Below are 12,590 nucleotides of genomic sequence, written 5' to 3'. Positions count from 1 at the left end.
AGGATGAAAACCAGGAGCAGTAGAAAAAAATATGAGAAATTCAAGTCCTGGAGGACAAATAACATTTTTCTGCCTAATGGAGGAGAAGCCACTGAAAGTTTGAAGGAAAATAATCTTCTTTCAGTATAGTGGAAAGTTCAAAAGTATGAAGAGTAAAATTAGAGTTTTCAGTGCCAAATCAATACAGGCACCTTAGAGTTAAATGGTGTTAGTGAGAGGACATTTTAGAGAACAAAAAAATCACACTTTTAATAAGGTATTGATGTGAACTTTGCACTAAAAATATTTGCATAAACAAGGCCTCCACTTACTTCAGAAATCACCCCAGTAAAATAAAAAAAAACTTTCTTCTTTTCCTCAGTAAAATTCCCTGATTTATAGAAAATAATTTCACTTTTTTATCTTGTAGAGATCACAGTGGGTATGAAAATGACTGAATTACCCTGAAATACACTGTGGGTGGATTTCTGCCCAAAAACCTATGTATCATTCAGGCCTCAATAAACTTTATTGTCCCTCAGGCTATTTCCAGCATGTACCTGGGAGGATTTATCTGCTAAGAAAAGGGAACTTTCTCCTCTGCGAACAGGAATAATAAATGTTTGGTACTTTCTCGTGCGTGATTTTATTTACTCAGCGACTAATGGCTGCTCATTTATTATAGTTACCTGGAGTCTGAAAGTTTTTGAGAGAGACATAGTTAATTCTGGGCTTTCATTTGTGCATTTTATTAACAAGAAGCTTTTATTTTACTGAAGGAAGGTCAATAAAGCCTAGCTTGATATATTTGCTTAGTGCACTTTTCAAAACTTTTAATGTACAAGGTGAAAATGCAGAGCTTACAGCTGAGAAAATTGTATTTGCTAAGCTATTAATATTTTGCTATGAAATCTGAAGTAAAAATTGTTTTCTGGTAAAAATAGGGGGTTGTTCAAGTATTTTGAGGGCATTTTAAAATGAGCCCAATATGACTCCACAGGGCAGCTTCCCACTACCATGGGGCTGGTTCATTTGTTCTGCTTTCCTATAGAATTCCTCATTAGATGAGCTGTGGTTAATTATAGAAGCTGTGGAGAGCAGGCAGAGAGATGCATGTGCAGCATTATCACAGTATCAGCACCCTAAGGACTGGCTCAGGCTGGAGTTTTGGGTTAGATTGGCCTTAAGCTGAAGGAGAAGATTGGGAAGAAATTGTTCCCTGTGAGGGTGGTGAGGCCCTGGCACAGGTTGCCCAGAGAAGCTGTGGCTGCCCCATCCCTGGAAGTGTCCAAGGCCAGGTTGGACGGGGCTTGGAGCAACCTGGGCTAGTGGAAGGTGTCCTTGTCCATGGCAGGGGGTGGAACGGGATGAGCTTTAAGGTCCCTCCCAACCCAAACCACTCTGTTTCTAGGATTCAGTTGCTGAAGGAGTTAACTCAGTGTTGGATTTTACAGATCTGGAACTGAATGGAATGTCCAGCTCCGACATCCCCGACGTTCCTCCCCCTCTGCCCCTCAAAGGAAGCACAGCCGACTATGGGAACCTCATGGAAAGCCAGGACTTGATCAGCCCGACGACCTCCCCCCCTGCCCACCAGCGGGTGAGTCCTCAGGGAATCATCACTTCCTGCAATTTTCTTTCCTTTGTCCCTTGAGCAATCCCAGGTGAGACAGGATCCTGCTGCTGGATGTGTCAGCACATCCAGAGAGTTCTGCAGTTGCAGTGTCTGGAGTGTGAGGGAGCAGCATCGACCTGAGGGGGAGATTGGGTTCATTCTGGTGAAATCTAAGCCAAATGCTTTTAGGTGTGTTGGTAAGGGAGCTTTAACCAACAGGATACATTCTCTGCAGCAAATTAGATTTAATAGCCTTTCAGTGCTGTCTCAGGAAAGGAAATAAAACATGTTCCTGCCATCTCTCCTTTCTGGAGCTCCGTTCTGTCGATGTTCAATCGCTGCTTGTTTCCCTGAGGCAAACACACACCTCCCCTTTGAGGGAAGGAGCTCAGAAACTCCTCATCATCAACAGCCTTTTGAGCTTTCTGAAGAAAATACACTTTTTCAACTTTGTTTCCTGTAGCCTTGAAGCTTTTAAAAATAATTTGGTCTTTTTCTTTAAAGCAGCACTTTTGAAAAGGGCCATTTATTTTCTTTATGAAGAGAGAAAACAGGTTTAAAGAGGTGTGGTGGGTTGACCCTGGCTGGTACCCACCAAAAATGCTCCATCACTCCTCTCCTCAGCTGGACAGGGGAGAAAAAATATAATGTAAGGCTCATGGATTGAGACAAGGGCAGGGAGAGATCACTCACCAATTACCATCATGGACAAAACAGGCTCATCTGGGGGAAATTAATTTAATTTATTGCCAATCAAATCAGAGCAGGGCAATGAGACCCCAAAAGGTCACAAGTCCTGCCATTGAACATGGGGAAGCTGCTGGCATCCTCTCACAGAAACTACCACAACCTTCTCACACAAACCCAAACCAGAGGGTTTTCTATCCTTTCACTTGGAAATCTCTAACTTTGACCAAGCTGTTATTTTGTGGAAACTGATCCTTCTTTGTTTGCAGAGGTGTCTTCCAAGAGTTCTCTGAAGTTCGTCATTGCAATGAGATTCTGTTCAGTAATTTGCTTTTCATGGCTAGAGGAAGCATTTCTGGTCTCAGCAGAGAGTGTCAGGCAGGAATTTGGTTTAACTCTGGGAATAATTGGGTTTAACACAGACTATCCCAGTGCACAACAGTACACAAGCCCAGCTTTTTCCATGGTTGAAATTATAACTATTTCTAATAGTATAAGTAATTCCTATTGTAGCAGGAATTCAGTATGTATAGGCTAAATAGGAAAAAGCAAATGTAGAAGTACCTTCAGGAATGTCAATAGTGTTATTCAAAACACCATGTTTTACTCTTTATGTGCATTTACTGAAAAATTCTCTATTCCCATCCTCTCTTCCATAGTTGTTCCCCATGGCTGGGTGGTTTTAGTAAATATTTTCACTTTTCCTCTCATTTCCATCAAAGTAGACTAAACTTTTAACCCATTTCCCTGGTGTCTCTCTCAGGGACCAGCTCTCATTTGTCCTGAATTCAGACCTCTAAGTGGAAAATTACAGCATGTATAGCAGGGCTGCCAGGAGAGTTGTCTGAGGAATGCATCTTCAGGAAGAAAGCTGAGAAATTCAAATTAGGATTCAAATTTCTTCAACTCCTTCCTGCATGAGCTCCAGAGTAGTAAATTCATTTTCTATTATATAGTATAATGTTTAGGTCGTGGTGGTAGCTCAGGATTGCTTATGTAAGTTCAAATTTTAGCTAAAAAACATTAAACAATGGTGAGAAATAAAGTCCCAGTCGTCAGGGTTTCTTTCCCTTCCCTCTGAGGCTGTTTGAAGGGGTTTCCACTCCATGGAGAGATGTTGGGTAGTTATTGTACGACTTCCAAATGCCATCTTGCTGTGATGGTTGGAGACAACTCAAGTCCCAGCCTCAGCCTCGTGGAAGATGTGACCTTGGGCAGCTCCTGGACCTGCCATGAGCAGAGTTTCTGCATCATTAAATGGAAGTTCATAAAAATAGTGCCAATATGCTCCCTTGCTGGTTTTTTTTGCAAAGTTTTAGTCAGGTCTTAATATTTTTGCTCTTTACAGCCTTAATTTTTTCAGACTCCTGTCATTTTTTTAATGTATCTTGTCATTGTAGAAACAGACCCTGTTTTTTAACATGCAGTGTTGAAGGGCCTTAGAATTTAAGCACAGCTAAGAAATGCAATCAAATATAGGCTACATCTCCTTGGCTAACTGTCCAAAATTTACATCTTCTTATCTAACTGTCCAATATTTTCTTCAGCATCTGTATTTTTATAAACTTCCAAGATGAGGGAATTTAGTTTCAAAGTCTGGAAGAAGGATCTAAAGCAGATTTGTCGCAAAACCACATGTATTAGTTTTAGAATTCATTTTAGAAAAGGTTTCTAATCTTATAACAATCACTCTGTGCCTTTATTTCATCAGCCTTGTAGGAAGGAAGCTGTTAAAGAACATAAAGAAAATGAGTAGTGCTGGACATGAAAGATCAGATGAGTAAATTCTTATTGCTGCTGTGATTAAATCCCACTCCACGGTTTTAATGCCTTATGTTTCATGGGTCAAATAGCTCCATAATTCATAACTTGATCATTCTCTGCCTAGTAAACTGATCATCCTTTAAATTACACCAGCTTTGTATCAGTGAAGAAAAATCAGTAAAACATATTAGAGATAAGATTATCTTGGTAGCTTTTAAACTGGAAATATCTCCTTGTGTGAGGAATTATTAGATTTTTCACTCTGGTTGTCTTGCAGTGGGTTATGAAAGCCAAGTGCTGTAGTGAACTGAAAGCAGGCAGCTAGAAATGCAGCAGATGCTTCAAGTCAAACTGCAGGCAATAATGTCATTTAGTGTCTGAGGCAGCAATCTTAGATTATTTGGAGTCCACTGTTACCTTGGTGTACCTTAAGTCTTTTTTCCAAATGATCATCTCCTTATGATTTCCTGATTGTCCCCCTACTCACCGTTAACTGTGAGACCCTTATAAATATATTTTCTTCCACCGTGTGATTTGTTCTGCTAAAAACGATCTTAATAATATATGAGAACATAAAAAAAAGAAGCCTATGACTCCTGCAAGGATTATTATTACATCAGGGGATTCCTTTAGGCACTTATCCTGCTTTATGGGTTCCTCCTCACCCTTGCATACAAATCAACCGCTTGCTTTGTGTTCACGGCCGGAGGGGAGCTCAAAGAAAATAGACAAAGGAGCACTTGGGTTTATGGTATTGGCTGTAACACTTACTAAGGATCAGGTAATGGTTGGGATGAGAACACCTCCATCAATCCAGGCAGACCTTGGAAAGGAGGAACGGCAAAGGCTGGAGCAGCACGTGGGACGAGGAGCGGAATGGTCTCGTGCGGTGCCTGGTTTGACTCTCTGAGATGCTGTTGTATGAGGGTTATTCAGGCTGGTTATTCAGATATAATGGAATAATATATCCTAATATAATACACAGAAGGAAGAATCCAGGGGGATTTTCCCCGTGTTGCAGTGCATGTGCTGCAGAGCTGAAAATTATCTCCTCTGTCAGCTGCAGTGAGCAAAAAGTGACCTTGAAGGCTCCAGCAAAGTGTTGTCCTCATGACAGAGACAAAAAAGCTGGAAAGCAGCTGAAACGATGGAGGCAGCAGGTAATTAGGGAGCACTGTGTCAGGATTTGCAATAGCAGCCTCCAGTGGAGGGGCAGCAGCATCTCTGCTCTCTGTGACCAGTGACAGGACCCAAAGGAGCAGCTGGAGCTGAGTCAGGGGAGGTGTAGGTTGGACACTGGGAACAAGTTCTTCCCCCAGAGGGTGGTCGGGCACTGTCCCTCCAGGCCCTTGTCCAAAGTCCCTCTCCAGCTCTCTTGGAGCCCCTTTAGGCACTGGAAGGGGCTGTCAGATCTCCCTGGAGCCTTCTCTTCTCCAGGTGAACACCCTCAGCTCTCCCAGTCTGGCTCCAGAGCAGAGGGGCTGCTGTGATCTGATCTGAGACACCGACTCGAAGCAATTCCATGTTGCCCATTTTGGGGGATCATTCACATTGCCCAGGGTGGCACACAGCAGGTGGAAGAACACCAAGTGCATCTCCACAGAAGGATCCTTAAAATTCCTTTTTTTTACCTAAGCACACTCCAGGAAGGGCTGTGACACAGTGACATGAGACTCTAATAGATGATGTATGACAACAGGCTTCAAACAGTCCTTTTACACCAGTTACCTGCCAGCTTTTCCACATAACTTTGCTCCCTGGGTCAAACAGCCAATTAGCTTAAACTGTCTGTAATTTGGTTCACATTAGTGGAGTTGGGCTGTTCTCTCTGCTGGTGCATTATTACCCTTTCACAATAGGAGTGTTATTCTGCCAGGACCTCACACTATAATGTTATTTTTCATTGCAGATATTATTTTTCATTGCTGCTTGTCAGGCTGCTCAGCTCTGGGCTGAAGGAGCAACTCAGGATCTGAAAGCATTTACAGTCCTGGGTAGCTGATAGTTTATTTACATCCCATTTCTCCTGCTTCTGACCTAATTAGATCCATTAATCCTTCCAATTTAGAGTGCTTCTCATTGGATCTCCAGAGCTTGTTATATTGATGACCATGGAATTTCAAAGAAAAATAGTTGCACAGGAAGAAATTTCGTACAGTGCCACAAGGACCAGTTTTAGGAATCAAATTTGTTTGATTTTTTTGTGTTTCCTGAATGAAAAACAATTTTGCTTCTTCAGAGGAGAGAAAAAAAATGCATTTTCTCATCTTCTGTAATTGATTTTTACTATGTCCTGAACGTGCCCGGTTGCAGTGCAGTTCATATCTGGGAGAGAACAGAGACAAATGTTTTTGGACCTGATTCTTCTCTGTCTGAGGGAGAAAAAAAAAAGAAAAAAGCAAACAAATGGGAGCAATTTCATGTCTGAAGCAGAAGGAACAGATTGTTTCTGTGTTGCAGATGTGCCTTTTACATAAGGTTTCTGCTTCCCCTGAGGTCCCCGCGAGTCAAGGATTCTGCCCAAAATAGGTTGGGATGTGAACCAGCCTCTGTCAATTTGTCAGAAAGGAAAAAGATGCTTTGAGATTCACAATTAACCACTGAGATATAAACACGAACTTGGCAAAGCAGCTCTTAATTAAATGTAAAATCAAGGTAAACTCTATTTTTATTTCAAAGTTTCTAAGGGAAAGCGCAGCAAAAATGAACTTTATAAGCCTGGTAATGATTTTCTGAGTGTGGTATTAAAGGGAGAGAGGAAGTATGCTGGAATTTCATCCTGTCCTGGAATAAAAGGGAGGATGTATCAGCTCTGGGAGCAGTGGCTGGATTTGGAGTTCCACAGGGGCATGTTTTGTGGTGCTAATTCCTCAATAATGTCACCCCAACCAGCCTCACACATCCTACTTAATATATTCATTGGTAGCTTATTATATAAATGAACATGTGCTAAATTTATCCGACTTTCTAATGGAAATTGTAAATTCAATTATAATAATTATCTACCTATCTCTGTTATTTCTTTCTGCCTAATTTGCTTGCAGAATCTGAGCTCTGGTAGGTTTTGAGCTTGTTATTTATAGCATATATATTTAGCTTATTCTCATTGTATCTCTTCTTCAGAAGCAGGTTTTCAGGGCTGATTTGATTGTTCTCTGATCAATATGAAGGGCTCATTTGGTTGAGAAATGCCTTTGATCTAATTGAATTGAGAATTATTGCCAATGTAGTGTTATTTAAATTCAAAATGGATTTTCACAAATGATGCTATCAGCAGAGTTAGGGCTTTTTTTCTGGTGATAAATATGAAGTTAAAGAGCTCATGTGAGAGCAGAGCAGAGGAAAGTTTTATATTTTGGAATGTATTTCAGAGGGATACCTGGTTTACTGAGCTGTGGAATGAATGTCATCTTCATGAGGAGCTGTTGCACGTTGTACACTGATGTTCTGCAGACCACCAGCGATTCCCAAAGTTTGCCCAGAGCCCTTGCCTGGATACAGGACTGTAATTAAGCAGGTTCTCAAAGATTTTGAAACCTTCAGATCACAATTGACAGTCCAACTCTTATTCAGATGCCTCAATAGGGATTCAGGAGTTTACATGCCAAGTATTTGCTCAGGTAGAGGGAACATTTAATGGTTCTGACTGTAACATTTCAGAGGCAGATCAGCAGTGGCATTTTAACTAAAAGCCAAACAAGTCTTCAGTTTTGCGTTTGGTAAAATTAAATTCTTACATTATCTGCTTTCATATTTATCTGTCGACCTGGTTTTCCAACTCAGAAGTCATCGTGTCCCACTGGAAGTCAGGACTAAGTAGTGCCCTCTTTGGAGCCTGCTCTGGAAAATCATGGAGTCATTTAGGTTGGAGAAGACCTCTGAGATCATCAAGTCCAGCCATTCCCCCATCGTTCCCAAGGCCAGCACTAACCCATGTCCCCAGGTGCCAGGTGCTGGTGCCTCTTCCCCAGGCAGGCAGGGGAACACGTCATTCCAGACAAGGCATCCCGGCTCCCGTGCCTTGCTCTTGGTGCAGAGTTTCTCATTCAGCAGCAGATTAAACCCAATTATTTCCAAGCTGCCAGGTCAGGAAGCATTTTGGCACCAAGGAGGGAGGTGAGAGCAGGCACATCCAGGCAGTGGTGCTGCTGGAGAGGCTGGGAAATGGAGAGTGGATGGAGCAGAATGGAGAGACAGGCTCAGGGCTTGGCTTACCTGGGTAGTTTGGCATCACTCTTCATTTGACATAGAAGAGGAGTGAGAAAACTTTTAAAACAGATGGGAATGTAGTTCTGCCCAGGTAGGATACAGGAAAAGTATTCCAGCAAAAACCCAGCCTTCCTGACTCAGCCAATTTGCAGCCTTACCTTTCTCTTTAGTCTGTGCTTAGTAAAACTATCTGGATTTGTAGCTTCATGTTGTCTTAAAACCTGCTTGAAAGAGGGTGTTTAGTTACCTTAGAGATGCTTTTTCCTCCTACTCTTACACATCTCTGAAAACTCCCAGGAAAACTCCCAGTCACAAGGTTGCAGGAGCATTAGGAGGAGAGGCTGAGATGTCCTGGCATCACCCTGAACTGCTCATCCTTTTGGGACAGCATCTTTGGACAGCTTTTAAAAGGAACAGTCTTGTTTCTTAAGCTCTTCCACGTGGTTTATCAGTTGTTTATATACCAGTATCTTCCTGATATTGAGAAATCCTGAGTTATTTTGTCCAAGCAGTGCCTGCAGTGGAGTACTGCAGGTGTTTGGACTGTTCTTGTAGCAGTGACCAAAGAATTTTGGCAGAGTTGGTGCTTGTTGTGCTGTGAGAGTGCGTGAAGCCAGCAGTTAGTGCTGGGTGGGTGAGGCAGGACGAAATACAAACAAGTGGGAATGGAAAAGCATCATTAGGTTTGGAGGAAAACAAAAGGCAGTGGCTGAGGAGAAGGAGAATCTTAGGGAAAAACAACCCCAAAGCAGCATTTCTGAGCTGTGATGCTGCAGCACAGCCTGGGTGCAGTGAGGGGAAATCTGCACTGCCTGCACAGCCAAAATCTGTAAAAACCTGCCTGCAAAGCCTGGGAGCAAATTGCAGTGTTCTCCAGCTCCTTCTGAAACAGGTTTTATCATATGTATGATTTAACATTATAAAAAAATCTTAATTTCCATAATGACTTTTTTAATTTGTCCAATTAGCTGATGATTCTAACTGGGAGTGCTCTTCTGTTGTATGATACATGAAGCAATTTAAAATATATGTATGTGAACAGTCTGCATTTCTATTTTGAATATTTTAATTATAACCCTGTGTGTGATGGTAAATTGCGACTTACTTATCTCTTTAAATGGTTTTAAATTGTTTCCCTTTTCTCTTTTTTTTTTAAATGATTTCTGTTCTAAATGTGCAAAATCCAAAACATAACAGAAAAGCAATGAAGCCGTTGCTTCAGCTTAGTTTTTAAGCTCTGAGTGCCTGGGGGCTGAGGCAATCGATACACACCAAGGGATCAATATCCTATCATGATATAAAGTGGGGAATTATAAACTTCTCCAGTGCTTTTGAAAGATTTTTCCTGAAATATTGAGCTAATTAATCCTGAACCCTTGAGAGATTTTTATTTTTCGTTGTCAAAAATAAAAGTTATATTTAAAACTAATGGCTGAGGGTGTTGGGAATCCACAGCAGCAAGTTGCACGGAGAGGTTTTTGTGAGTCAGAGGCTGCAGACTCACCTGTTTTCTTCCACAGTTATATATGAAACAGAAAATGTTTCCAAACTCCATCCTTTGCTAACATGATCCATCCAATTTGGTTTCTTCCAGCACCTGCCACCTCCTCTCCCCAGCAAGACTCCCCCGCCTCCACCTCCAAAGACAACTCGGAAGCAAACGTCAGTTGACTCTGGGATTGTCCAATGAAGAAGGAAGCAGGTTCTTTTTTCCAAAGATAAAGCTGTAACAATTCATTTCCCTAAGTATTTTATGGTATATAATGTTTACCTCATTCAGGTGTGCAGTATCTAACATTTAGTGCAATGACTCTAACTCCATAAGAAATCCATTTCTAGCCATGGAACCAACACTACATCCCCCCCCTTCTGGGGGTTATTCCCTCCCATAACTTGAAAGAAATCTGGATTTCTACTTGAGACCTGGAATTGTCCATCAACTGACAGACAGTACCCTCTTCCTAAACCTTCTCCCTGCTTCTGAGTAATGCCAGGCACAGAGCTGGCTGTGGAGATTCAAGTGAGAGCTGAATATTTTGTATCTAAAGTGTTCAGGTAGCTCTGGAGTTTAAACTGAGCTGAGTTTTTGTACCTAATCTTGGTGTATATAGGAATTGATGACAATATTCACATGGAATTCAGTGCACATTGGAGGAGCTTCGCAGGGAGGTGAAGCTTCTGTAGGATTTCCCCAGATAACAGGGCTAAAAATCAGATACAATTTATTTGTGAAATGTGCCTTCTCTTTAATTGGTCTGTGTTACAAATAATCCGACTTGGCCGCCCTGGCCACAGGGTTCAAGTGAATCTCTGGTGACAGGGGGAAAAATGGCAGCAAAACCTCAGCCCTGGACATGAGGAGAGCAGACTTCAGGTGCTCAGGGAATGAGGGAGTAAAGTCCTCTGGAAAAACGCTTTTGCAGGTGCTGGGGTCCATCAGTGCTGCTCACTTTTCAAACTTCACCTCCTGAGGGCACAGGGGCAGCAGTTCCCAAATATTGGAAGTCAAGTAGGTGAAGCTGAAGGCTGGCTTGGCTGAGCAGGGATCTTCTCTTGGCTATAAAGTGGAAAAGGAAGGCGTGTGCCCAGTGGAAGCAAGGTCAGGTGACATGGGAAGAACACACGGATGCTGCTCATCACTGCAGGGAGAAAATGGCCAAAGCTCAATTGGAGTTGGAGCTGCCAGAAATGGGGGGAACAATAAAAAGGGTTTTTTTAATACATTAATGGCAATTGGCAGTATAGAAATATCATTGGCCCATTCCAGGAGGGGGATGGTCACCTCCCAAACAGGGACACAGACAAGATTGAAGTGTTTAACACTTTCTTTGCCTGACAGGAGGTCATGATGACGGGGAAGGGCCTTAGGGGAAGCCATACAAGGGGTGGCTGAGGGCATGTAGTGGTTTGAAGCACTTGATCTGTTCAGCTGGAGAAGAGGAGACTGAGGGGAGACCTCACTGGGGCAGTGGGGAGGCAGGCACTGATCTCTTCACTGTTGTGACCACTGACAGGACACCAGGGAATGGCTGGAACTCTGTCAGAGGAGGATTAGGTTGGATATCAGGAAAAGGTTCTTCCCCCAAAGGGTGGTTGGGCACTGAACAGGCTCCCCAGGGCAGTGGGCACAGCACCAAGGCTGACAGAGCCCAAGGAGCATTTGGACAATGCTCTCAGGGACAGGGTGGGATTGTTGGGGTGTCCTGGGCAGGGCCAGGATCTGGATTCCTAGTGGGTCCCTTCCAACTCAGTGTATTCTGTGACTCCATGATTAATGGGCTTTATAAAATTAGTCATTGTTGCTCTGCCATTGCCATTTTCGTTCAGTTGGATCTTCTGAGTGTCCATCACAGGGTACATCAAGGAAGCCTCAGAGCTGCCGACGGGCACGAGCGTGTGGGAGAGGAACGAGTAGGCAGGTGGGAGACTCCTGGTCATTCTGAACCCAAAAGCTGAGTACAGGAATGGGAAGAGCTTTTTCCTTTCTTTAATGTGTAATATTTCATGTTGGATTAGGATGAACTGAATGGAATCACTTTGTCCTTGTGCCATCATTCTGTACAGTGTTTGTATATATGATGGTTTTTAGAATGTTTTCATTTTTATGGTGCCTGCTTTTCATGTAATAATGGATTAATGTGCCTGCAAAGAATGCCTTATGTATTTTTAATTTCTTAAGTACTGAAAGTGTAAAGAAAAAGAAAAAAGCATTTTTTTTCAGATATTAAACTCTGAGAAATATCAGACAATGGTGGGATGGGGTTTTGGGAGGGAGGAAGGAAACTAACTTTATACTCTAGTGTTTTTTATTGTCATCACACTTTTGTTTTTTACTATCTACAATCTTTTTACTCTTACAGTAGATTGTTTTTAAATATACCACTGACTCAAAAATAAAATATTATTTTAAAAACTTGTCTAAGAAAATGAATACATTTCCTGGGTATTTTTGATCCTTACTGCAGAATTTCAGGAGCTGTTGCACTCTATAGAGGGCTATATATACTTAACCTCTTTTCGGTGTAATTTTGGGGGGAACTCATGATAAAGCTGATAACTTTCATTGTGTTAATGTGATTATTCCTGCAGGAAGAAGCTAAAATACACATCAGCACTAAAAACACCCATCTCTGTGTGCTGTCTGTGCCCATAAAGATGGCTTATATATCTTTAAGTTATTTGTTGCTGAACTCTTCAGAAAGCAGATGAGTTTTAGGTAATATTTTCCACCTCAAGTACCTGCTACATGATGCAAGTTGCAAGCAGAAGTGACTTTATACAGCAGTAAAACAATACTGTTGTTACAAGGGCAGAAAAATTGCCTTTCTCATAAAAA

General features: G+C 42.0%; 1 protein-coding gene across 2 annotated transcripts in view; it reads left to right on the top strand.

Annotated features, from left to right (window-relative positions):
- DOCK1 (dedicator of cytokinesis 1) overlaps positions 1 to 12,189 on the top strand; it is a 278,858-nt gene extending 266,669 nt beyond the window's left edge. For both annotated transcript variants that reach the window (XM_064663542.1, XM_064663541.1), the window contains exons 51-52: positions 1,434 to 1,579; positions 9,849 to 12,189. In XM_064663542.1, the coding sequence (XP_064519612.1) occupies positions 1,434 to 1,579; positions 9,849 to 9,944 (242 nt within the window). In that variant the 3' untranslated portion in view covers positions 9,945 to 12,189. The remainder of the gene's footprint in view (positions 1 to 1,433; positions 1,580 to 9,848) is intronic.
- The last annotated feature ends 401 nt before the right edge of the window (positions 12,190 to 12,590 follow it).

Source organism: Pseudopipra pipra, chromosome 8, assembly GCF_036250125.1.
Source record: "Pseudopipra pipra isolate bDixPip1 chromosome 8, bDixPip1.hap1, whole genome shotgun sequence".
In the NCBI taxonomy this organism is placed as follows: Eukaryota; Metazoa; Chordata; class Aves; order Passeriformes; family Pipridae; genus Pseudopipra; species Pseudopipra pipra.
The sequence above is the reverse complement of the archived record's forward strand: the minus strand, read 5'-3'. Positions and strand labels throughout refer to the sequence as shown.